Source organism: Hypanus sabinus, chromosome 7, assembly GCF_030144855.1.
Source record: "Hypanus sabinus isolate sHypSab1 chromosome 7, sHypSab1.hap1, whole genome shotgun sequence".
NCBI lineage: Eukaryota > Metazoa > Chordata > Chondrichthyes > Myliobatiformes > Dasyatidae > Hypanus > Hypanus sabinus.
Window position 1 is genome coordinate 48,157,776 of NC_082712.1, and position 25,929 is coordinate 48,183,704.

The following is a 25,929-nucleotide window of genomic DNA, read 5'->3' on the forward strand; positions in this document are numbered from 1 at the left end:
CTAGAACAACTTTCCGATGGAAAAGTAAGCCAGTTATCAACAAAAATCTACCCTGTGGGTCAGAGATAATTTCATGATGTGTAAACGATATTGAGGGATCTATAAAAATAGACACACCCCTAATTTTAGCGGTACAATTCGAGTGAAATTGTTGACCCTTCCAGAACCTAAAAAAACGTTGATTATCCTCCCTCCTGATATGGGTCTCCTGTGCAAAGATAATATTAGCATTCAGTCTATGGAATACTTTAAATATTTTTTTACGTTTAATCGGATGATTTAAACCATTAGTATTCCAGGAGATAAAGTTAACAGATTTATCCATCATACCAATATTAATTGTGTGTATCATAAAAGGTTAGAAAGACACATAACCCACAATTCAGGAAGGAGGAAAATTGATTCAGGAACAACCGGAGAACATGACACCTCAACAATATTAATAGTTTAAAGTCGGCCCATAAACTAAAAGCAAAAAAATAAAAAGCAAAAGCGTGAAAAAAGATCCCTACCCCCTCCCCCCACCCTTCGAAAAAAAGCCAAGCAGCAGGCGCATAAACTAATACTAATATTACCCCCATTTCAAGATGGCAGCTCTATAAAAAAGATTAAAAGAAAACTATATAACACCCAAATTAAGATATAGAGTTGCAAAAAGAAATATATATATCAGAATAAAAGAAAACTAATATAATACAACAAACAATCATTAATAAAAAAAGTATAAACGTCAAAATTTAAAAGTGTAATATACCTTTAAAAAAAATCCCGTGTTCAAATACAAGATGACGTTTCAAAAGCAAAGGCTTATGGGAAGAAGAAATGCCATTTTGAAAAAGCCATATTACTAAATACAAATGTGAGTTCAGCAATCTGTTAAAAGACAAAATAAAATTTAAAAAAAAGGGATATAATAAACAGTACAATATATATATAAAAAAAACAAAAATCCAGAACATTCGTCCCATATCTGAGTACAGGCAAACAGATAAATGCTTGCAAAAAACAGAATCTTACGGGAAAAAGAAACGACATCTTAAAAAAAGGTAAATCATTATTGCAAAATATAAACGTATATAACCAAAACAGAAAGAAAAGAAAAAGATATTATGAAAATTAAAAAGAACATCTATAAACAATGATGATAGTAAAAAAAAACCCGACCCATAGATCAAAAAATAAAAAGTTATAACCCAGCTTCATAGGTTAAAACTTAAAATAGAAAGATATCCTCTCTCCGAAAAATCTTCCACATAATACATAGTTCAAGTTGCAGTAGAAGATCGAAATTCTTCAACAAATTTCTTCGCTTCTTCCAGAGTGTTGAAAAATCGTTGACTGTTGTCGTCCAGCACAATTCTAAGCTTCGCTGGATACATTAAAGCTTGTTTAAGTCCAATCGAGTGAATCTCTGCCATCACTGGTTTAAAAGCGATTCTGGCTCTCATAACCTCATAAGAATAATCCTCAACAATTCGAAATTGGAAGTTATTGTAAGAAATCATACCTTTTTTACGAGCTAATCGAATTAAAAGCTCTTTATCACGAGGATAATGAAGGCGAACAATCACCGCTCGTGGTTTATCAGTCATAGACGAAAACCTCGCAACTCTATGAGCGCGGTCAATAACAGGTTTCGATTGCAAACCTTCAGCGCCGAAAATTTCCCACAGTAATTTAGAGAAAAATTCAGTTAAATCACCGGACTCAACTTTTTCGGAAAACCCGATAATACGCAAATTCTGTCTGCGAGATCGATTTTCGAGATCAGTAATTTTAAACTTATGCTGATTTACAACTTTAAGAGTCGATTGTACCTTCTTATCCAACTCCTCAAGTGTACATGCTTTTTCAACAATTAATTTTTCAAGAGTCTCCAACTTATCTTCATGCCGCTGAATATCCGTTGCCTGCGACTGAAACTTAGTATCAAGCGATTTAACAGCTCCTTCAAGTTCAGACATTTTCGTGGTAAACGTGTTTTCCAAACTTGCCATTTTACTTTCCAAACTTGCCATTTTACTTTCCAGCTTGTCTTCCAAACTTGCCATTTTACTTTCCAGCTTGCTATCCAAACTTGCAAGTTTAGTGTCCAGAAGATTAGAAATTGCATCGATAGATAAAGGCTCCTTAGACGATTTCTTACTTGTAGCCATTTTAAGTTCGGCAAAGTTAGATCAAATATAGTTTTAAGAGAAAAAAAAGTCAATCGAAAATATCAACTCATTTGATTAAATTCGAAAAGATTTGATTAAAGGGTGATTATAGTTAGAAAAGTGAAGAGCGCCTAAAAGGCAGATGTTTACGTCGCCATCTTGAAATTCCACCCCAAAAAATACAATAGATTGATGAGGATCATCCAATCATTGTGTTTAGGTCCTTTGGTTGTTAATTATGTACTTCAAATGGTGTCTGATTAATTTGAAATTCATAGGGAAAGGAAACTAGAAGCAATTAATGACACTAAATTTTATTATTGTTTTTAAAGGTGAAGATATTCCTACTTTACTGAGTGCCTTTGCCTTAATACATTCTCTTTCAGGCCTCTGCTGCAGAAAGCATTATGCTTAATTTGGCAGGTCAGCTTATCATGCTACAGAGGGATCGATCTGGTCCTCAGGTACGAGAGAAGGATAGTATTTCTAAACATAGGAAGCTGGTAAGTAAATACTGTAGAAAAATCACCATACAGACTATTAGATATGCATTAAATATTTGAATACTTTGTTTCTTTATAAATTATACCCTAAAATGATACTGGAGTAGATATTTTGGATTAGTTCAGAACAGATATTACTACTAACTTCATGACCAGAATCTTGTTGTTATCTTTTAGCTCCCATTCTCTGCTCCCATTGTGCTTGCGCAATGTGTTGAAAACGTGTGGACAACCTGTCGATCTAACAAACACAAGCGTCATTTGCTTGAAGCTCTCTGGCTCAGTTGTGGAGAAGCAGGAATGAAAGTTTGGCTTCCTCTTTTTCCTCGAGACAATCGCAAACCACATTCCTTCTTATCCAGGCGGATTATGTTGCCATTCCAGATCAATATCTATCCCTTGGCGGTTTTATTTGAAGATGCCCTTGTCCTTGGTGCAGTGAATGAAACTGTGCTCTATGATAATTTATATGTATATAGTAGTGAAAAAGAACCTTTGGAAGTCCTATTCCCATTTTGTACTGTTGAGAGGACTTCTCAAATCTACCTCCATCATATTCTTCGCCAGCTTCTCGTAAGGAACCTTGGTGAACAGGCTCTGTTGTTAGCTCAGTCCTGTGTCACATTACCATATTTCCCTCATGTACTGGAACTGATGCTTCACGAAGTATTGGAAGAAGAAGCTACCTCTCGGGAACCTATTCCTGACCCACTGCTTCCAACTGTGGCAAAGTTCATTACTGAATTCCCTCTTTTTCTGCAGACAGTAGTTCATTGTGCTAGAAAGACGGAATATGCCTTGTGGAATTACCTATTTGCTGCTGTAGGTAATCCTAAAGATTTGTTTGAGGAATGTTTGCTGGCGCAGGATTTGGACACTGCTGCATCTTATCTCATCATCCTACAGGTAAGAAGTCAGTGTGTACTAATTCATAAAATTATCTTCAGGGGAAAAAATACTTGCAATGTTGTTTTGAAATTTACTTTAAAGTGTGCCAGAGCTTAGGTTTTAGGTATTTTCATGCCAGAATGTTGTCAGATCCCAGTATCTTTGATCCAAGTATCTTAATTACTTCCTGATGTTCCACAGAGTAAATTGAATTGGCTGATGACTTCCATGTAGGTGCAAACCACAGAAGGACTAATATGAGTCATCCATTCAGCATTTCTGGCTGAAGACAATGCAAATACTTTTTTTGTCTGTCTTTCTGAGGATGGGAATGCTCAAACCATCTTCACTATAGAAGACACTAAATAGTGACGATAGGGAGGAATTTAAAACAACATATTTCACTCAGGAAAAAAGTATGAGATAAATTAATGGGACTAATGACCAAAGTCTTTTGGGTTTTAGTTTTAATCTACTAAGATTCCCTGCATTTTGGAGAGGCTACATAATTGGTGAGCCATAAAGGCAACATCTCTATTCAAGAAAAGAGGAAGGCAGAAAAGTACATGAAATATAAAATGTTAATGTTAAAATTGCCACAACAGACAATTAGGAAAACCCAATGGACTGTTAGCTTATGTTGATATGAATATAGCATAGACAAATAAAACAGTTGGATGTAACTTTCGAAGCAAGAATGCACCTCAAGTATAGTTTTGGTGTCGTTGTTGAAAGAATGATAATTGTTTTGGAGGCAATGCAGAGAAAATTCAGTAAGTTGCTTTGTGGAACAAAGATGCTGACATGAGGAAGGGTTCACCAATAGAGTGAGAATTGTTCTTGTTGAAATGTGTAAAATTTTGAAATGGATTGACAGGATAGATCTTTCCTCTCATGGGTGTTCTAAATCTAGAGATTATCAGAACAAGTGGTAAACAAAGATGGGGGAGGCGAGGTTCTTCTCTGAAGGTGGTGAAACTTGGAACTCTCTACCAAGAAAGATCCAAAAGGCAGACCCATTAAGTATGTTCAAGGCACAGACTGGCTGATGTATGAAATACAAGGATGTTAAGTGGTATTACCAGTCAAAGCAAACTTAAAGGGATGAATAACTTCTGTTCATGTTTCTCAAGAGCTCACTCTTAATGGTGATGCACCAAGCTGTCCTTGGGTTACTTCCAAATGGGTAATTTTCATTGAAATTTGCTTTCATGGGTAAGCATCATGATGTTAGTATAATATAGTGCCTTATAAAACCTTCACATTATATCCTTGTTTTTTATGTTGTAGTCCTCTCAAAATGATTGTAACATTACATTTGCTTTATGGTAAAATTTGGTTGCTATGATGATTGTTGCAATTGAATGTTATATGAAAATCAGATCTATAAATGAAATGACATCTTATAACCATATAACCATATAACAATCACAGCACGGAAACAGGCCATCTTGGCCCTCCTAGTCCGTGCCGAACCCTTAATCTCACCTAGTCCCGCACTCAGCCCATAACCCTCCACTCCTTTCCTGTCCATACACCTATCCAATTTTACCTTAAATGACACAACTGAACTGGCCTCTACTACTTCTACAGGAAGCTCATTCCACACAGCTATCACTCTTTGAGTAAAGAAATACCCCCTCGTGTTTCCCTTAAACTTCTGCCCCCTAACTCTCAAATCATGTCCTCTAGTTTGAATCTCCCCTACTCTCAATGGAAACAGCCTGTTCACGTCAACTCTATCTATCCCACTCAAAATTTTAAATACCTCGATCAAATCCCCCCTCAACCTTCTACGCTCCAATGAATAGAGACCTAACTTGTTCAACCTTTCTCTGTAACTTAATTGCTGAAACCCAGGTAACATCCTAGTAAATCGTCTCTGCACTCTCTCTAATTTATTGATATCTTTCCTATAATTCGGTGACCAGAACTGCACACAATATTCCAAATTTGGCCTTACCAATGCCTTGTACAACTTTAGCATTACATCCCAACTTCTGTACTCAATGCTTTGATTTATAAAGGCCAGCGTTCCAAAAGCCCTCTTCACCACCCTATCTACATGAGACTCCACTTTCAGGAAACTATGCACAGTTATTCCTAGATCTCTCTGTTCCTCTGCATTCCTCAATGCCCTACCATTTACTCTGTATGTTCTATTTGGATTATTCCTGTCAAAATGTAGAACCTCACACTTCTCAGCATTAAACTCCATCTGCCAACGTTCAGCCCATTCTTCTAACCGGCATAAATCTCCCTGCAAGCTTTGAAAATCCACCTCATTATCCACAACACCTCCTACCTTAGTATCATCGGCATACTTACTAATCCAATTTACCACCCTATCATCCAGATCATTTATGTATATTACAAACAACATTGGGCCCAAAACAGATCCCTGAGGCACCCCGCTAGTCACCGGCCTCCATCCCGATAAACAATTATCCACCACTACTCTCTGGCATCTCCCATCTAGCCACTGTTGAATCCATTTTATTACTCCAGCATTAATACCTTACGACTGAACCTTCTTAACTAACCTTCCATGTGGAACTTTGTCAAAGGCTTTGCTGAAGTCCATCTTACAGTACTTGGTGTTAGGGATATTTTACACAGTAAATGACAATGGATAGACAGTGAATATGACCATGTTTAGTGTACTGACAACCAGATAACAGCGTGAGATGCTGTATTTTTCCTCATATTTTTCTGAAAATATCATCGGAACACCTCCATTCTCATACACATTGTTTTAATGATACTATTAACCTGTGTTACGGATTCAGCAACAATAAATATATGAGTGAGGCAGGGTTTTTTTTTAACAAATAGCACATTTATTAAACACTGAAAAACAAACCCCCAAAAGTAAACAAACCACTCACGTAACCGGAAATCAGCTGCTGTGCAGCAGCTTTAACAGTTATTAAAGCAATGAAGCTTAAACAGTTCTTAAAGCGATGTTGCAAAAACAGTTCAAAGTAGTATTGCAAAAGTTCAAAATGCTTACAGTACATTTAAGGGAGAGACTTTTTAAGACTATTTAAATTCTCTTTCACGTCATCTTGCTTTGATTCCCAGTCGAACCACACTTTTCCCCACAAAGAATTTACGAAGATGAAGAATGAAACGGCTTAAAGGCACTGACCTTTCCTTTACAAAAATGTTCCCAATTCTTTCTGCTATTCACAGGGATTAACACGGGGACAGTCAACGAATTCCTTCCGAATGAGGATCAAACAAGGTCGAACCTGTTTCACCGTCGAAATCGACTGTCCTCGATCTCTTAACTCCCGAACTCCGATCTTCACTCTCCACTGGTTTTCAACTAGCAGTATTATAAAGAAACTGCTGGCAATGACCTTTTAAACTTTAGGCATTAAATAAAACTTCATCTTTCAACTAAACTGCGTCATAACGTTAAATCACGCAGTGGCATTAAGTCAACATGGCAAATCCAGCCACAAACTGCCCCTCCTCACAGGGAGGGGTCCTCCTTTTATACCCTGTTAAAAAAAAACCTGTCACATGACCTCTACTGGCAGGGAAAATGACGTCACTCCACCATCACAAGACCATTACCTCAAGTCCAGTATAGCTTCAACACCTGTCACGTGACAAGTACACCACTGTCACGTATCACGGGTACGCAACACCTGTCAGCTTCCTATTGGCTGATTTTGGCTATCTTGTACATTCCACACCTGTTGTAGATTTTAACCTGAATTTTAGATATTCATTTCCATAAAAATTATATTGCCTAAAGACTCAATATAAAATTAAAGCGCATAGCAATAAAGTCCGCAGAAACATTGTGTTGTTTGCATTATCTGACCACTGTTTCTTTCTCCTGGTAGAACATGGAAGTTCCTGCTGTTAGCAGACAGCACGCAACACTGCTTTTCAACACAGCCCTAGAACAAGGAAAATGGGATCTTTGCCGTCACATGATCCGATTCTTGAAAGCCATTGGAGCAGGAGAATTAGAAACTCCTCCACCCACTCCTACCACTCAGGCATGTATGAAAATGGCTGGTTTTTGGGCATCAAAACATGTTGCTACAGTATGCAATGATTATCATCAGTGTTGTCAGCAAAACTGCCATGCACTGCACCACCTCCTCTTTCATTGTGCTCCAATGCCCGCTAATATGTTGAACTGATAAGCGAAGCTTTGGGTCTACACCGGGGATCTGAGGTCTTGAATTGATTTGAATGTTGTTGTTCACTTCAGTTGTTTGCAAGCTTTTTTTTATCTTGTGCATCAGGTATTGGTCTTTTATTGGATTCTTTCGGGTTTCTTGCTTTGTGGCTATCTGTAAGCAAACAAATCTCAAGATTGTATAGTTTATACATTCTTTGATAATAAAAGTACTTTGAATCTTTGAATCATTATCATAGTCATTCCATGCTATTCTGTCAGCAAATTTTGTAACGGCTTTCGAATGCAGAGAAGGAAGATGTGAAATTGCATCTGGTATGTGAGAATTATTAACAGGTCCAGTGTTTATAACTGATAATGGTGAGTTGCCATTCTGAGCTGCTGCAGTCTTTGTGGTGTGGGTATTCTGCATAGAGCTTCAGGATCTAGGCCATAGAATATTAATGCATTTTTTAAAAACTGCAACTTGCAGATGGTGGCATCCCTAATACTCTTCTGCCCTTCCTCTTCCAGGATTTGGAAGGTAGTACTATGGAATGCCAGCAAGTTACTGAAAGACATTTTGTAAATAATATTCAGTATAACCAAGTTGTGATAGTGAATGTTCAGAATGCCAGATTGAGTGCCAGTAATGTGGACTGCTTTATTCAGAAAGCTTGCCAAGTGGTATTGGAGCTCCAGGCAACTGAGGGGTAAACTATCATGCTGCTGTCTTACGATGTGTGGAGAGTTGAAAGATGGCGGGAATGCAGGAGGGGAGCAAGTTTCCCTCTAAGATGTGAGCACACGCATCTTTTGCTACGAGCGCACAAAAGAATTTAAACTGCGTACAATCAAGAGAAAATCTGCAGATGCTGGAAATCCAAGCAACACACACAAAACGCTGGAATAACTCAGCAGGCCAGGCAGCATCTATGGAAAAAAAGTAAACAGTCGACAGTTTGGGTCAAAATCCTTCATCAGGAATGGAGAAAGAAAGATGAGGAGTAGGGTTAAAAGGTGGGCAGAGGGGAGGGAGAAACACAAGTCATGATGGGTGAAACCGAGAGGGAGGGGGTGAACTAAAGAGCTGGGAAGTTGATTGGTGAAAGAGATACCGGGCTGGAGAATGGGGAATCTAATAGGGGAGGACAGAAAACAATGGAAGAAAGAAAAAGGGGGGTGAGGAGCACCAGAGGGAGGCAATGGGAAGGCAAGGAGATGAGGTAAGAGGGATGGGGAATGGTGGAAAGGGGGCAAAATTTACTGGAAGTTCGCAAAATCGGTGTTCACATCATCAGGTTGGAGGCTACCCAGGCAGAATACAAGGTAGTGTTCCTACAACCTGAGTCTGGCGTTATCGCAATGGTGGAGGAGGCCATGGAGTGACATACCGGAATGAGAATGGGAAGTGGAATTAAAATGAGTGGCTACTGGGAGATCCCGCTTTATCTGGCGGACAAAGTGTAGGTGCTCTGCGGAGCAGTCTTCCAAAGTACATTGGGTCTCACCAATATACAGGAGGCCACACTGGGAGTACAGGACGCAGTATATGGCCCCAACAGACTCTCAGAAGAAGTGTTATCTCACCTGGACAGACTGTTTGGGGTCCTGAATGGTAGTGAAGGAGAAGGTGTAGGGACAGGCGTAGCACTTACTCTGTTCACAAGGATAAGTGCCAGGAGGGTGATCAGTGGGGAGGCATGAATGGTCAAGGGAGTTGCGTAGGAGGAATCCCTATGGAAAGTAGAAAGTGGGAGAGAGGGAAAGATATGCTTGGTGGTGGGATCCCGTTGGAGATGGCAGAAATTGCGGAGACTGGTGGAGTGGTAGGTGAGGACAAAAGGAACCCTATCCCTGGTAGAGTGGTGAGAGGATAAGATAGATGTGCATGAAATGGAAGAAATGCAGTTGAGGGCAGTTTTCTTTGAATGAGGAGGATATCGCCTACGTTCTGGAATGAAAAGCCTCATCCTGAGAGCAGATGCTGTGGAAACCGGGTAGTGTTTTTACAAGTAACAGTGTGGGACTATACCTTCCTCCCGCCAACCCCCCCCCCCCCCCCCCCGGGTGTGTAAACTGTACATAGAAGGTTGTCACCCTCTACCTCGTTAGCGTGTTAAGTATATTTCATGATCCTACAGAATCACATTCCCTTCTTCCAGTTTCTGATGCAGATGGTATTGACAATGTGGAATTTGCGATGATTTTCTGCAGATTTTAGAACTGGGTTATTTATACTGTTTTTATTGAAGAAATTATTGATTAAGTATATCAAATTCTAAAGAAGCAAAGGGTGTGAAGTGTAAAAGAGCTGCTAGTTCATTTAAAGCGGAATAGCTTCAGGTTTACTTCCACTTAAAAATTTGGTGTGCGTATGTTTTCACTGGGCACAAAATTACAAAGCACGTGGTTTTTGTACACACTAGTCATTACTAATTAAAAGGAACTTTGGAGGGGAGTCACAGCAGTACTTCTCAATTCCACTGTACTTGTATGATTAATCCAACTAAATTTTCAAGCCATAGGTGATTCAGAATGTTTAATGGGGAATTTGGTTCTGATTAAATTGAATATCATGAGATGGTTAGATATTTATTGAGATTCTCAGTGCTTGGCACATGTATGGCACAAATACTGCGTGTACTTAATAGTGCAATCCTGATTCTTGTCAGATCCTGTTGTATGCAGGCATAGACTGAATTATGAGGAAGTTCAAATGAAACTGGGCAATCATCAGCGAGTAACATCACTAATGAAGATGATTAGTTTTGGACACTCCCTTGGGAACTCAAACAGTACGGTCCTTGAAATGAAATGATTGGCCTCCAACTGACAAAACAATCACTTCGTAGCTGGTGCAAATATAGGATATACACTCAATGGCCACTTTATTAGGCACCTGCTGTACCTAATAAAGTGGCCACTGAGTGTACATTCATGGTCTTCTGCTGTATCCTATCAACTTCAAAGCTCGATGTGTGTTCAGAGACCAATGTAGTAACACGTGGTTATTTGAAATACCATCAGCTTCCTGTCAGCTTGAACCAGTTTGAACATTCTCCTCTGACCTTTCTCATTGGCAAGCCATTTTCGCCCATGGATCTGCCGCTAGCTGGATGTTTTTTAGTTCTCGCACCATTCTCTGTAAACTCTAGAGTGAAAATCCCAGGAAATTAGCAGTTTCTGACCAGACTATCAGGCATCAACAATCATTCCACAGTCAACATCACTTAGATCACATTTCTTTCCCATTTTGATGTTAGGTCTGAACAACAAACTCTTGACCATGTCTGCCACATAATTGGCTGATGAGATATTTCCATTAAAGAGTGAGTGTACCTAATAAAATGGCCACTGACTAGTTTTCCATAATTCAGTGTTGAGGCTCAGTTTATAGAAGTCCTCAAGCTTTATATTTGTACTTTACATTGTCAATGGGGCATATGTTATTTGATTACTTTAACCTGATCACTTGCATGTCCTGATACCTGCATACAGAGTAAGGCTCCAGAGATAAGGACATCAAAGAGGTGGTCGCAGCAGACAGAGAAACAGTTATGGTATTGCTTCGAGTTGGAGGGCAAGGCCATGTTCAAGGACTCATCAGAGGATCAAAACAAATACACCACAGCTGTCATGGACTCTATAAGCAGTCATAGATGAGTGTGTCCCTAACCAGAAACACTGGATGAACATTGAGATGCGCAATCTGTTAAGGGGCAGATCAGTGCCATTCAGATCTGGTGACCAAGTAAAATACAAGCAGTCTGGTTACAATCTCCTCAAAGCTATCTCACATGCAAAGTGGCAATTCCGGACCAAACTAGTATCACTGAAGGATGCTTGACAGCTATAGCAGGGCTTGAATGCTTTTGCCTCATACAAAGTGAAACCAAGCAACATGGGTGTCAACAAGGCTTCACTCCCAGATGAGCTTAATGCCTTTTCTGCACACTACACTGACTGTCAAAACATGGAGGAAACTTTACAAAGAATCCCCCTATGACATTGTGAGTTCGGTCTTTGAGAGCATCCCTCAGGAGGGTGAGCTCACAGAAAGCACACAGACCAGGCAGGATACCTGACCGAGTACTAAAGACCACAACGCTGTGCCAAATATGCACTTTAGAAATTACCTAGGGTTACCCATAGCCCTCTGTTTTTCTAAGCTCCATGTACCTATCCAGGAGTCTCTTAAAAGACCCTATCGTATCCACCTTCACCTCCACCACCGTCACCAGCTGCCCGTTCCACACACTTACCACTCTCTGGTAAAAAAAACATACCCCTGACATCTCCTCTGTACCTACTTCCAAGCACCTTAAAACTGTGCCCTCGTGTGTTAGCCATTTCAACCCTGGGAAAATGCCTCTGACTATCCATAAAGTCATAAGTTTATATCATAAGGTAACAGGATAAGGATGATAGATAATGCCTGATCTTCAGGCAACAATGTGGATATGATTATCACTGCAAAAGCAGTAAATTGGAAAAAAAGATTGAGAAGCTTAAACATTCTGCATTGTTTACAGTAGTTGCTGCAAGTAGTTGAGGATTTAAATGTTTGAGATAAGTTATTGAGTGCCAGAGTTGGCTGATCAAAGCTGATGAATGCCTAAAGAACATTAGCTGTTGTGACTGTTGCAACACGTTTCATGCTTTTCTATGATACTTTAATGAAAACTTTAGCAACAAACAATTTTCTGGAGGGGTTTGAACAGCATATGTTTGGGAGAAGGATTTGGAAGGACAGGAATTACCGATGTTTGGGTCAAAACCTTGCATCAGGACTCATCACAACAACTTCACTGTCACTCCCAAATTCCAGCAAATAATTTGGATTAAGAGAAATAGTTTCAGGATCCTTCCTAGTGCTGCATTAGATGTTTTTCTGTTTGTTCCTATGTGGTATAAGGGATGAGAATTTGAGGTTCATGTATTGCCTTTTGTTTTCTCACAGGAACCCAGCTCAGCTGGTGGTTTTGAGTTCTTCAAACATAGGAGTATTAGTTTTTCACAGTCAACAGAAGGGCTCAGTACTGGTAAATTTAACCTGCAGAAGACACTAAGCATGCCCACAGGGCCTTCCGCCAAAAGGTACCATTCTATTTAATTTTCTAACTAGATTTGTGTTCAAATTACTTACATCCTAAATCATTCCTAGTTATTTTTGCCAGTGTTAAACTAGTGAATTAAATTGACATATAAAATATAAAGATAAATGAATAATTTGTTAACATTGGGTACATCAAAATGAAATGCAGATATTTGTTGCAAAAAATAACCTCCACTCTGTCACAATATTAAAAGTAAATCTATTAAAATATTAGGATAGGTATAATTGTGAGTCACATTAACTGAAAGGAATAGTCAATAAGTATTTGCAGTTAAAAGAACGGATAAGTCAAAATTATTTACAAGTTCCTAATCTTTCTTATGTAGTTTCCTAATATGAAACTATTTTGGCTCTTCAAAATTGTCATTTAATTGTCCAGGTTTTACATTTTTCATTTTTCTATTGATGAATGAGCCTGTATTAGAGTACAATATTGTGTAATTTTCCAACTATTACTTTCATAAGATACATCCTGCCACTTGATGCACAATTCAGAACATGTCTGGTTTGTCATTTATATTCTGGTTAGTTGCATATTTTTGGAAATATCACAAAATACAATAAAATAAATTAGTCATATTTTGGGTATCTGGAGTTTGTGTTTAGAAGTTCTTGGCTCAACTACCAGTATTTGAATATTCAAAGGGGTTCTACTAGTTGGGATATACCGCCATTGTAAATACATATTTCTGCAAAGCTATCTGTCTGCGTTCAAGATGTTAAACTTAAGTAGGTGATTATAGCCATTGAAACAGTAGTTAATCATTTATTGCCATCTTTGTGTTCAAAAAGTAGAATTCATTGTGTTGGGAAAAGCAAACTAGATTCCTTCCAGAGGACCTACTGTGATGAATCTTTTGCATCTTCCAACTACAGCGTCCACATGACTCAGATCAACCAGTCACAACAATCATGATGTCTACCTTGCCCTCAATCCCTGCAGTTCATGGCCTGGAGTGGGAACCTTCCCATTCATTGCTGTATCGACTTCCAGCTTCCCATCTGCCTCATTGCTGCTTTGGATCTTTCCCACTTCCCCACCACGATCCCCCAAATCAATCTATTTAAATCTACCCTAGTGGCACCTAATCTGCCCATAAGGATATTGTTCCTCCACCCCTCTCCAGTTCAGATGTTACCCACCCCTCTTTTACAGGTCAGCTCTCCCAGAAGAAGTCCTAATGATCCAAAATATGAATCCCTGTACCAACTCTTCTGCCACGCATTCATCTGCCACATCCTCCTATTCTTACCCTCACTAACTTGGGGCACCGAAAGTAATCCAGGGATTACTACTCTTGTGATACTGCTTTTTGATCTTTCCAAACTCACTGTATTTGCTGTGAAGGACCTCATTCCTTTTTCTACCTATCTCATTAGCAGCTATCTGGGGAAAAAGTGAAAGGTCAAGTCTGTACAGCAGCTTGGAAGCACTGTATTCAGCATTAATTAGATGGACAAACAAATTTTCTGTGACCAGTGTCTGGGAATGCCAGTCATTGATGTAATTACTCAAGTTCGCAGTTTGGGGTTCACCAATTTATTGGATAGATAATATATGTAATGTCCTTATGAATAGTGTGATTTAGTTCTTTTCTCCAAACCTGAGACAGCAACATTACCTACTAGAACTTAACCCAAATGTGCCCTTTCAATGTGAAATTATTTTTCACAGTAGGATACATGTAATAGATTGAATTTCATCTACACACAGTCAACTGTGCCCAAATCTGGCAACAGTTTTTTGTTCATTTCATCTCAGTAAACTTTGGAAATTACTTGCAACATTTAACTCTGTAAGGAGCTCATATAACCATATTATTTGATTCAAACAATCTTTTTCCATCCCAGTTTATTTTGTTTCAAATATGTGTATCCAAATGATCACCAACATATAATAAAGTTTGAGAAACTACTGAGAACTATAATAGGAACTTGAGGACAACTTTTCATTCAGAAGATAGTCTACCAGAATGAGCTACTTGAGGTGGTAGTTGGGACAGTTACATTAACAACATTTAAAAGGCAGTTTGGCAGATACATGGATAGGAAAGGTTTAGAATCAGAATCAAGTTTATTATCACCGGCATGTGTCATAAAGTTTGTTAACTTAGCAGCAGCAGTTCAATGCAATATATAATATAGAAAGAAAAAAATATTAATAATAAGTAAATCAATTACAGTATATGTATATTGAATAGATTTTAAATCGTGCAAAAACAAAATAATATAGAAGGATAAGAGCTGAAGACAGGTAACTATGACTGGCTTAGATGGAATCTTGGTTGGCATGGACCATTGGAGTCAAAGGGCTTGTTTCTGTGCTGTATGATTCAGTAACTATTCTTAATGTATATGTTGATGTTTTCAAGAAAGTGCCATGTAAGCAATTAAAATTTGAACCAATGTCATTCCATTTCATGCCAAAGTAATGGAAAAAACAAGTATAGAAAATACTGAAGACTTAACTAGTGAAAAATAAACAAATGCTGCCTGGGCTGCTAAGTATTTCCAGCATTTTTTGTACTTCAGGCTTTCGGAATTTGCCATTTATATTGGCATTTGTTAATGGAGGTTGCAGGAACATGATTTAAAAATAAGTATAACAATTCTAATTAGCAACAAGTAGGGGAGAAATCACCCTTTGCATTTGTTCTTCAGGTGGAGCAAAGATGTTGATAGTGCTGAGAACATGTACATAGATGAGATGCTTTGGCGGCATGCACGAAGACTCTTGGAAGAAATGAGGTTGAAAGATCTCTGCAGTTTTGCTGCACAGCTGGGTTTTGAGCTCATTGGTTGGCTCTGCAAAGAAAGGACTCGAGCAGCACGAGTTGAGGACTTTGTAAAGGCTTTAAAAAGACTCCACAAGGACTTTGTTTGGCCATTTCCTGTTATTCCTTCCTGCTCATTCCTAAACTCACCATTCAAAAATGGGAAATACAAAACAGGTAATAGCATTATTATTTTGTTCTCTAAAACACAGTATTAAATTTAAAAGATACTTCTTGTTTCATGTGTGAATACTGTAAATCACAGAATCTTCAAAATTAACCATCAACTACTAACGAGTATTAACAACTTTTAAAGTGCCAAGAGAAAAGATTTAATGTCCAAACAATGTAACATTTTATACAGCAATCAACCAAATACAGCTATTTTCTTAGTGATTTCTCATGTACTTCACTGTATACTTTGTAGTTTAGTTTAGCTTCTAAAAACTTACTTTATCTATATTTGTACTGTGGTTTTGCTACTTGGCTTCGTGCCCTACCACCTATAGGAAATGGCTGTTGCTGGGATGAAGTGGCATGAGTACCTGTATCCATTAGTAGCTCATCTTACGGTAACTGGTAGTTACCAGCAACCAGAAGTAAGCTGTTAAATAAGGAAAGGTTTGGACAGTGTTGTGATCTCCATACTCTGATTCCAATGATTCCCTCAATACAACAAAACAACAGCATTTTGCTGACATGTGGAAGGTCAACCTCAAGTTAGGACAAACTGATGGTTTACTGGCAGCAATTGCCCCTGCCTTCATATGTGCTTCTGAATGTTGGATGACTCAAAGCCCTGAAATGATACTGTAGCTTCTGCAAGATTCTCGAAATCCACTGGAAGAATAAACAATCAACAGCTCAATATCTCCCAGCCACTATTTTAAGGCGCTAATCACACTCATCAAGCTGTGGGGCTGTGTTGACCCTTAACCTTGGTCAGCTATCTTAAGTAAACGACTATACTAATCCTAATATATTTAAGCTACTCACAGCTATAGAATCAATGTGAATATTCACGTTATGTTGACCCCAGGTCAACACTTCTGAGATGCTATTAACACAAAATGCTGGAGGACTCCTAGTGAAGGATCTCAGACCAATATGTCGACTGCTGATTTACTTCCATAGATGCTGCATGACCTGCTGAGTTCCTCCAGTATTTTGTGTGTGTTGCTCTGGATTTCCAGCATCTGCAGAATCTGTTGTGTTAGTGAAAGCTATTATTCCTTTAGTACCAATATTCACCAAAACTACTTCTCCCACTTGCAACACTGAAATAGGAATCATCCATTGGCCTGACAATTGATCAGTAGTCTCCTTGCCTTGGGCATGGGGGCCTTCCTCGCAGAAGTTGTCCAGAGTTCTTGCTCTGCTACCTCAATCAGTTCTGCACTGTTATACTTCAATTCCGTCGCTTCTGATTATCAGGCTAACCTGGGTCTACTTTTCTTTGTCTTTAGCCCAAGACCAAAAGTAGCATTTCCTCATTGCACTTTTTCCAAATAAGGTATTGAACCCTGATGTTGCTCCTTTGTTATCTTTCCCCCTGAATCAGGCCATTTCAAACCAGTTACGTCAACCTCGAATCAGACTAATCTGATAAATCTGCATTAATTCTGCTACCTTATCATACAGCATCTCACAAGTAACTCTGTACTTTGAAATGCTCTCTGATTTAGTAGTGCTTCTGTTACGTTCACTTTTGATACTTAAATCCAGCAAGAGTTAATTCCAGAAAATCATTTAATAAAATGAAGTCTCACAAAACAAGTCTCCACTTCTTTCATCATGTGACAAAAACACGTATTTGTTGTGTCTACTCATCCACTGTCCTTGACTTGTTCCAACTAGCTGTTTTGCTGCTTTTTTAATATCTTCAGGCCAACAAAGATAATGCCATTCGTTTGCCATACTTTTGAGACAGATATCCTATTCTGAGCCTCGTCATAGGAAGATGTTACTACATGATGAAAGATTGAAGGATGTTTCCAAAACCACCCGGGAAAATGCAACATCCGCAGGGCTTCTTGGGAATCTCTGGCTCATGACTAGTAAAAGTGCAAAAAGAATATTCGGAAATATCTTTGAAATGTTCTGAAAGTGAAATTAAAATATTGGAATGGCACTATCTTGAGAAGCAAACTGGCTTCAATAAAATGCTATTTTGTTCAGAAAGGGTAGTTCACTTGAAAATAATGAATTTACAATATAGTATAATTTATAGGGATGGGCATAAAAGTCACCAAATTTCAATTATCATCCAAACATTCTCCACTAATGTCCCCACTAGCTTGAAATTAGTGTTATGTTCACTGTATTGTAGAACCTAAATCCCAGTGACCATTGAGGGAAAGATTGGAGGATGGAACAATTGGCTTATTTTTTCCAAAGTGCTGGTACAAATACTTTCTAGTTCTAATGATTTACTGCCTGTTCTTGGTTCATCTGAATAAAAGTACATACATATCACTTCCTTAAGCAGCAACCTATCATTGTGAAAAGACTACAGATGCTGGAAATTGAAGACAGAAACACAAAATGCTGGTACTGCAGTTCTGATGAAAAAGAAGATAAAAATTTGCATTATTTGTTACATATACATTGAAACATACAGTGAAATGGATCATTTTCATCTAACCAAAATAGTGAGGATTGTGCTGGGCAGCCCACAAGTGATACTGGGGTCAGTTTACTGTGATTAATTATTCTACCAATCTTAACATCATTGCGATGTGGAAAGAAATCAGAGTACCCAAAGGAATCCCATTTGGAGAACGTACAAGTTCCGTAAAGACAACACTGGAGGTTGGGTTTGAACTTGAGCCAGTGGCACTTCCAGCTGCTCCAAGACATTTAGTAGGAAGTTCCAAAGTATTTGCCCATTGAAAGGGAAGAGTGATATATATCCAAGTCATGATCACGTGTATCTCTGATGCTGATACAGTTATGGCTTTCTAGTGATGTTGCAAGGGTGGTAAATATAAATACATGCATCAGGATCTATTCCTACAAGGAGTAGCATTGGGGCAGGTTGTTTAAAGGCACATAAACTTCTCTTTGTACAATTTATTTTTTATTTTCCATTCTCTGATCTCTGGAAAAACGTCCAATGGAATAGCCCTACAAAAGTTATAGCTATCAGGGAACTGTGCTTTCACTTTTAGATTCATCAGGGCAATACATTATAATAGTTAGTAATTGTAAGACTGGGCTTCACAATTTTGAAATGGTGGAAAAAAGGAACAGATATTAAATAACTTAATTAAAATGAAATGACCATGAGTAATGTTGGTTCTAATTTTTTGCAGTTGGAGATCAGTTTCTTAAGTCACAGTCAACTGAAGGATTTGCAAGCAGTGAGTTGGAGAGTGGAATCATAAACACCCGTGGCAGTCATATCTGCCTTGGTCTAAATACTGCAGACAGAGAGATGGATTCTGGCTCATTGCACGGACCGCAGACACAGGAAGCAGTTCTCTCACCAATGCTTTCTAAAGGTAACTATCTTGTTGCTGCTATAAAAATATTAATTAAGGTTATGTACAATACCTTGAAAGCATGAATTAAGCCCCAACACTGTCCCACTGGCACTTAATTATAAAAGCAATGTGTGTGTGTGTGTGTGTGTAGGGGAACACTGGTTGCTGGGTTTAAATTCTAAATTGGAGAAAGGCCGATTTTTATGGTATGAGAAAAGATCTGGCAAGTGTAGATTGGGACAGATTGTTTTCTGGCAAAGTGGGAGGCCTTTAAAAGTAAAATTTTGAAAGTACAGAGTATGTATGCTCCCATCAGAATAAAAGGCAAAGCAAACAGTTTTAGGGAGCCTTGGTTTTCAATGGATATTGAGACCCTGATTAAGAAGAAGGATGTGCATAGCAGATATAAGCAGCAAGGAACAAAAGAGATACTAGAGAGGTATAAGAAATGCAAGAGAACACTTAAGAGGGAAATCTGAAGGGCTAAAAGAAGGCATGAGTTTGTTCCACCAGACAAGGTAAGGGAGAATCCCAAGGGCTTCTATTGATAGATTAAGAGCAAAAGGAAAGCAAGGGACAAAATTGAACCTCTTGAAGATCAGTGTAGTCATCTATGCATGGAGCCAGAAGAGATAGGGGTGATCTTAAATGAATCCCTTTTCTCATCTGTATTTACTCGGAAGTCAAACACAGTAACAGAACTGAGGAAAAACAGATGAGCTTGTGGACCATGTGCAGATTACAGAGAAGATGCTTGCTTGCTTGAGGTAAATTAGGGTGGCCAAATCTCTGGGAACTTGTTGTCTCCTCATACTTTGTAGGAGGCTATTAAAGAAATTGCAGGAGCCTAGCGGAGGTATTTAAAACTTGTTTAGCTACAAATGAGGAGCCAGTACTAAAGACAAGCCAATGTTGTTCTACTATTAAGAAAATTTCTAAGAATAAAATGGGAAATTAAAGGCCAATACACCTGACATCAGTAGTGGATAGATTATTGCAGTGTATTCAAGTATTTAAGTATATTTAAGTATTTAGTTAGACAGGGACCGATTAGGTATAGTGAATAAGGCTTTGTGCATGGTAGGTTGTGTCTAAAGAGTTTTTCGAGGAGGTTACCAGGAAAGATGACATAGTAGATATTGTCTACATGGACTTTAGCAAGGTCTTGCATGGGACATTGGTCAAGAAATTTCAGTTGCTTGGCATAAAGGATGGGGTAGTAAATTGACTTCGCAGGAGAAGCCAGAGAGTATTAATGGATGCGTGACTGTAACTATTGGTACACTGCAGGGTCTATTGTTGCTTATCCTCTATATTAATGATCTGGATGACAGTTTACTGGATCAGCAAATTTTATGGATGACATCAAGACTGGTGGTGGAGTAAACTGTAAGGAAGGTTATCGAAGCTTGCAGTAGTTCTCTGACTATGGAAATAAAACTGTCAGTATCATAAAATATAATATGTAAATCAGCACAAAATAAATGCAGTTTGCACTCCTTTGATAATGTGGGAGAACTTCATAAATTTGCCCTCTGTGTGGTAAAATTTACAATGATAACTTTTCGGTTAAGATGGCTCTGATAAGTGGTGATTCTTTGCGTGCAGCTCTGATGGGAATCATCAAATATTCCAGTTTAGGGACTACTACAGCTGAAATCCATGGTCATGGGTACTACAGTAAGCAGCATCATTTTAAGACATTTAAAAATTCTATCGATACTCAAAATCAACAGACTGAGGTTATGAGTGTAGTTCCCCTTTAAGAAAACGAAAGTAGAGACTACAGGTACAGGTACAAACCAGTATACAGGCACGATTGATGCACAGAGGCTTAGACCCCCCCCCCCCCCCACTCCCAACTATGTTGCTGGTGAATGTACAGTCACTGGAAAGTACAATTGAAGACTTCAGAGCAAGATAGTTGTACCAGAGGGGCATCAAGAACTGATGTGTTCTTTGCTTCATGAAAGCATGGCTATCATTAGCCATTTTGTATGTAACGCAGTACCCCAATGGCTTCACCATTCTCTTCAAAGACAGGACAGTCTTTTAGAGGTAGAGGAGATGGAGTATACTTTACAATTAACTCATCGGCATGCACAGGTGGCGTAGTGGTTCCACCTCAGTCATGCTGGTCCAACCTGGAACTTTTAGTGGTCAATTATCATATTTTTAATCTGCCATGGGAGTTTTCTGCCATCAGACTGGTAGCGGTATACATTCTACTTCAGGCCAACATCACGTAGGCACTAGAGGAGCTGAGCACTGTAATCAGCAGGCCCAGAACAGTGCACCCTGATGTCTTCCTTATTACAGGAGATTTCACCAGGCCAGCTTGAAGTCTGAACAACTGCCAATAACCTGTGGAACTAGGGGAGCCAACACATTTGACCACTGTTATATCATCATCAAGGACACTTATCGTGTTATGCCATGCCTACACTTTGGGAAGTCAGGTCACCTGGCTGTACTACCCCCGGTGTATAGGCATAGAGTAAATACTGTAGCACCAGTGGTGATGGCAAAGAAAATACGGTTAAGGGAGGTAAAGGAGCGCTTACAAGACTGCTTTGCGTCAATGGACTGGACAATGTTCAGGGACTCAGCTTTGAATCTGAAGATGCCACAGTTGTCACTGACATCATGAAGACCTGTGTGGACGAGTGTGCGTCCCTGAGAACATACAAGACATACCCAAACGAGAACCCGTGGATTGAACCAGCAGATTCATAGTCTGCTGAGGACTGGATCTGCAGCATTCAAGGCTGGCCATCCAAAACTATACAAGTCCAGTTACTGCCTACGAAGATGATTTTAAGAGCGAAAAAATAATTTTGATTCAGGTTAAAGGCAGAATCGGATGCATGGTTGCTTCAGTAGGGGTAACATGCTATTACTTCCTACAAACTGAAATCTAATATAATGAATGTCTGTGATTCTTCACTCCAAGGTGAGTTTGGTGCATTTTATGCATGCTTTGAAAGGCAGAATAAAACTACATCAATGTGAATCCCTGCAGCATGTGGTGACCCTGTGATCTCTGTCTCAGACGCCAATGTCAGAACATCTTTTAAGAGGGTGAACCCTCACAAGGTGTCAGGCACTGATGGTGTACCTGGTAAGGCTCTGCAAACCTGCACCAACCAACTGGCAGGAGTTCAAAGACATCTTCAATCTCTCACTGCTGCAGTTGGAAGCTCCCACCTCCTTCAAAAGGGCGACAATCATACCAGTGCCCAAAAAGAGCAGGGTATTCTGCCTCAGCAACTATTGCACAGTGGCACTACATCTACTGTAATGAAAGCTTTGAGAGGTTGATCATAGCTGGAATCAACACCTGCCTCGCCAAGTACCTGGACCTGCTGTAATTTGTCCACAGCAGATGCAATCTCACTAGCTCGAACTCAGTCTTGCATCATCTGGACAAGAGTAATACATATGTCAGGCTGCTGTTTATTAATTACAGCTCAGTGTTCAACACAATCATACCCTCTGTTCTAATTAATACGCTCCAAAATCCAGGCTTTAGTACTTCCCTCTGCAACTGGATTCTTGATTTCCTCACACAGTCTGAAGTAATATCTCGCCACTGACAGCCAACACTAGCGCACCTTAAGGATGTGTGCTTAGACCACTACTCTACTCTCTATTCCCACAACTACATGGCTAGGCACAGCTCAAATGACATCTATAAATGTGCAACAACACTACTATTGTTGACAGAGTTTCAGATGGGTACAAGGAGGTATGCAGGAGTGAGTTAGATTGAGTGGTGTTGCAAACAAAACCTTGCACTCAACATCAGCAAGAACAAGGAACTGATTCTGGACATCAGGAAGAGGAAGTCAACGGAACACACACCAGCCCTCATCGTGCGATCAGCAGTCGAAAGGGTTAACAGTTTCGATTCCTGGTTGTCAACATCTCTGAAGGTCTATCCTAGGCCCAACATATTGATGCATTACAAAGAAGGTATGACATCGGCTATATTTCATTAGAAGTTTGAGGAGACTTGGCATATCACCAAAAACACTCGCAAATTTCTGCAGTTGTACCATTGGAAGCATTCTAACTGGTTGTATCGCTGTGTGGTATGGAGGGACTATCGTACAGGATCAGGGAAAAAAATTTTCAAAAAGTTGTAAATTTGAGGTACAAGGTAGTAGTTGATAGGTGAAGTGTTGCTCCTCCAACTTGAGTGCGGCCTCGTTGCGGCAGTGGAGGAGGCCATGGACTGACATGTTGGAATGGGAAGTGAAATTGAAATGGGTGGCCGCCAGGAGATCCTACTATACTGATTACATTATCTATTATACGGTTTGGTGTTGTCTGCAAGTTTTGGAATTCAGCCCCATATAACGGGCTGATCCTATGTTCAATCCCAAGTCAAATTCTGTATTGTTGCTGCACCATTTATTCAGTGGTCTTCAACCTTGCGAACATCATTTAATCAGCATTTGCACAATCACCATTGCCTTCCATCAAATTCTACCCAGTTGATAAAATAAATTTTTCTTTTTGCAAATCCATACTGATTTATTAATTAATTTATACTGTTAATCCAAGTAATCCACATTGTTAAACTGACTGACTGACTTAAATTACTATTTTTATCCTTTTAAACAAGGAGGTCATACTTTCAGTCCTCCATTCTTTGGCACCACTCCATTATCACCATACATCTCTAGGAACTGTGTAACTATTATCTTACATAAACACTGAAAGCACTATAAAATGGGAAATTGAAAATTTCTGTTCCATGATTTTAAAAAAATTGCTTAAGTATATTCAGCTATTTACTGCTTTTGTAATGTTCTTGACAAATACTGACTCATACTGCTGATAAAGACTCTGAATTTGGCAGTTGTCCGCCCTGCTGAATGCTGCCACATAATGTGCATTGGGAAATGGGGGATTAACATTGAGTGTTGTGCATGTTCTTTCCTCCCTGTGACTTAATCAGTTGGCTGACAGATTTTATAAAACAAAATAATACAGCATGGAAACTGGCCTCTTAGTTCAACTCATATGTACCAACTAAGTTGCCAACTGAATGGAAAATCTACAGATGCTGGAAATCCAAGCAACACACACAAAATGCTGGAGGAATTCAGCAGGCTAGGCAACATTCACGGAAAAGAGTATAGTCAACATTTCAGGTTGAGACCCTTTTTCAGTACTGGAAAAGATGAGAAGTTAGAGCAAGAAGTACGAGATTGTAGGTGATAGGTGAAACCGGGAGAGGGAGAGGGGTGAAGTAAAGGGCTGGGAAGCTGATAGATGAAAGAGGTAAAAGGCTGGAGAAGGGAAATCTAATAGCAGAGGGTAGAAGACCAGGGAAAGGGAAGGAGCACCAGAGGGAGGTGATGGGCAGGTAGGGAGATGAGGTGAGAGAGAGAAATGGGAATGGAAATAGTGAAGGGGGGGAGCAATTACCAGAAGATCAAGAAATCGATGTTCATGCCATTAGGTTGGAGACTATTCAGTCTGAATATTAAGTGTTGTTACTCCAACCTGCGTGTGGCCTCATCACGAAAGTAGAGGAGGCCATGAACTGACATATGGGATTGGGAAGTAGATTTGAAGTAGGTGGCCAGTGGGAGATCCCACTTTTTCTGGCATTGTTGTTCAGCGAAGCAATCTCCCAATCTATGTTGCATCTCATCGATATACAGGGGGTCACACCGGGAGCATCAGATACAGTAGATGATCCCAACAGACTCACAGGTGAAATGTCACCTCACCTGGAAGGAGTCTTTGAGGAGGTGTATGGGCAGGTATGGTTCTTGTTCCACTTGCAGGGATAAGTACCAGGATGGAGATCACTGGGGAGGGATGAATGGACAAAGGAGTCGGGTAGGGCGTTGATCCCCGGAGAGGGTGGGGAGGGGGGGGGGGGAATGATGTGCTTAGTGGTGGGATCCCGTTGGAGATGGAGGAAGTTACGGAGAATTATGTGCTGGACACAGAGGCTACTGGTGTGGTGGGTGATGACACAAGGAACCCTATCCCTTGTGGGGTGGTGAGAGGATGGAGTGAAGGCAGATGTTCACGAAATGGAAGAGATGTGGATGTGGACGGCATTGATTGTGGAGGAATAAAGCCCCTTGAGAAAAGGACATCTGAACAAGTTCCAACTTCCCCGATGTAGTGCATATGCCTCTAAATTGCTCCTATCAATGCACCTTTCCAAATGTCTTTTGAATGTTATTGTATCTGTCCTAAGTGTCTGGGGGCATGTTCTGTAGACACATCACCCTTGAAGTGCAAAAGTAAGGACAGACACTATTTTCTTGAAAATTGTCTTGTATCTTCCTGGTACTTTAATAGTTTTGAGTATACCACTGCTCTTTCCTCCAGCACAACCCCTACTCTCATCATAATCCTCTGACCTGCCCTTTTTGATTTTTTCACAATCCATATATTTAGTCACTAGATAAACTTTAAAATTCTCTTCTACCTTAAAACCTACATAAGTGGCCAAGCTTTTAAAAATCTGTTCCGTGTTTGACACTTGTTTATTATACCTTTGGTGTGTTGGCATACATTTATGTATGAACAATATCACACATGTGCAGGTTTCTGCTTAATTTTTTTTTCCTTTTATTGCTAGTTGGCAAAAATTATTTTTACTCTGAGAATGGTATATTTTTAAATGACAGTTATGCAGTAGCTACATAATGCAAATTGTAATTTTAATTTTTAGTGTTAAATTACAATTCATTTTGATGCAGATTAAGCACTAAACTTCACATTCAGGACTGATTATCAATAAATTTTTATTTATTGGCATTTGTTTTTGGCGTAAAAAAGTAACTTGTGTTTCCTGGAAGTTGTAAAGTTTTCTTCATGCTGCA

The 25,929-nt window shown here is 39.3% G+C and overlaps 2 protein-coding genes across 6 annotated transcripts in view; one reads left to right on the plus strand and one right to left on the minus strand.

Annotated features, from left to right (window-relative positions):
* The window catches only part of ric1 (RIC1 homolog, RAB6A GEF complex partner 1), a 139,356-nt gene that overhangs the window by 107,427 nt on the left and 6,000 nt on the right, over nucleotides 1-25,929 (plus strand). For both annotated transcript variants that reach the window (XM_059974635.1, XM_059974636.1), the window contains exons 18-23: nucleotides 2,543-2,659; nucleotides 2,837-3,565; nucleotides 7,408-7,566; nucleotides 12,655-12,791; nucleotides 15,472-15,761; nucleotides 18,899-19,087. In XM_059974635.1, the coding sequence (XP_059830618.1) occupies nucleotides 2,543-2,659; nucleotides 2,837-3,565; nucleotides 7,408-7,566; nucleotides 12,655-12,791; nucleotides 15,472-15,761; nucleotides 18,899-19,087 (1,621 nt within the window). The remainder of the gene's footprint in view (nucleotides 1-2,542; nucleotides 2,660-2,836; nucleotides 3,566-7,407; nucleotides 7,567-12,654; nucleotides 12,792-15,471; nucleotides 15,762-18,898; nucleotides 19,088-25,929) is intronic.
* Nucleotides 1-25,929, minus strand: part of LOC132396765 (endoplasmic reticulum metallopeptidase 1) — a 133,777-nt gene that overhangs the window by 40,401 nt on the left and 67,447 nt on the right. Inside the window, exon 16 of one of the 4 annotated variants that reach the window (XM_059974639.1) lies at nucleotides 6,365-6,878. The exons of 1 other annotated variant lie outside the window; for it this stretch is intronic. The gene's annotated coding sequence lies outside the window, so the exon portion shown is untranslated. Of the gene's footprint in view, nucleotides 1-6,364; nucleotides 6,879-7,720; nucleotides 7,867-15,588; nucleotides 15,725-25,929 lie in introns of those variants that run through there. 2 more of the 4 variants (XM_059974637.1, XM_059974638.1) reach the window with 2 other exon arrangements.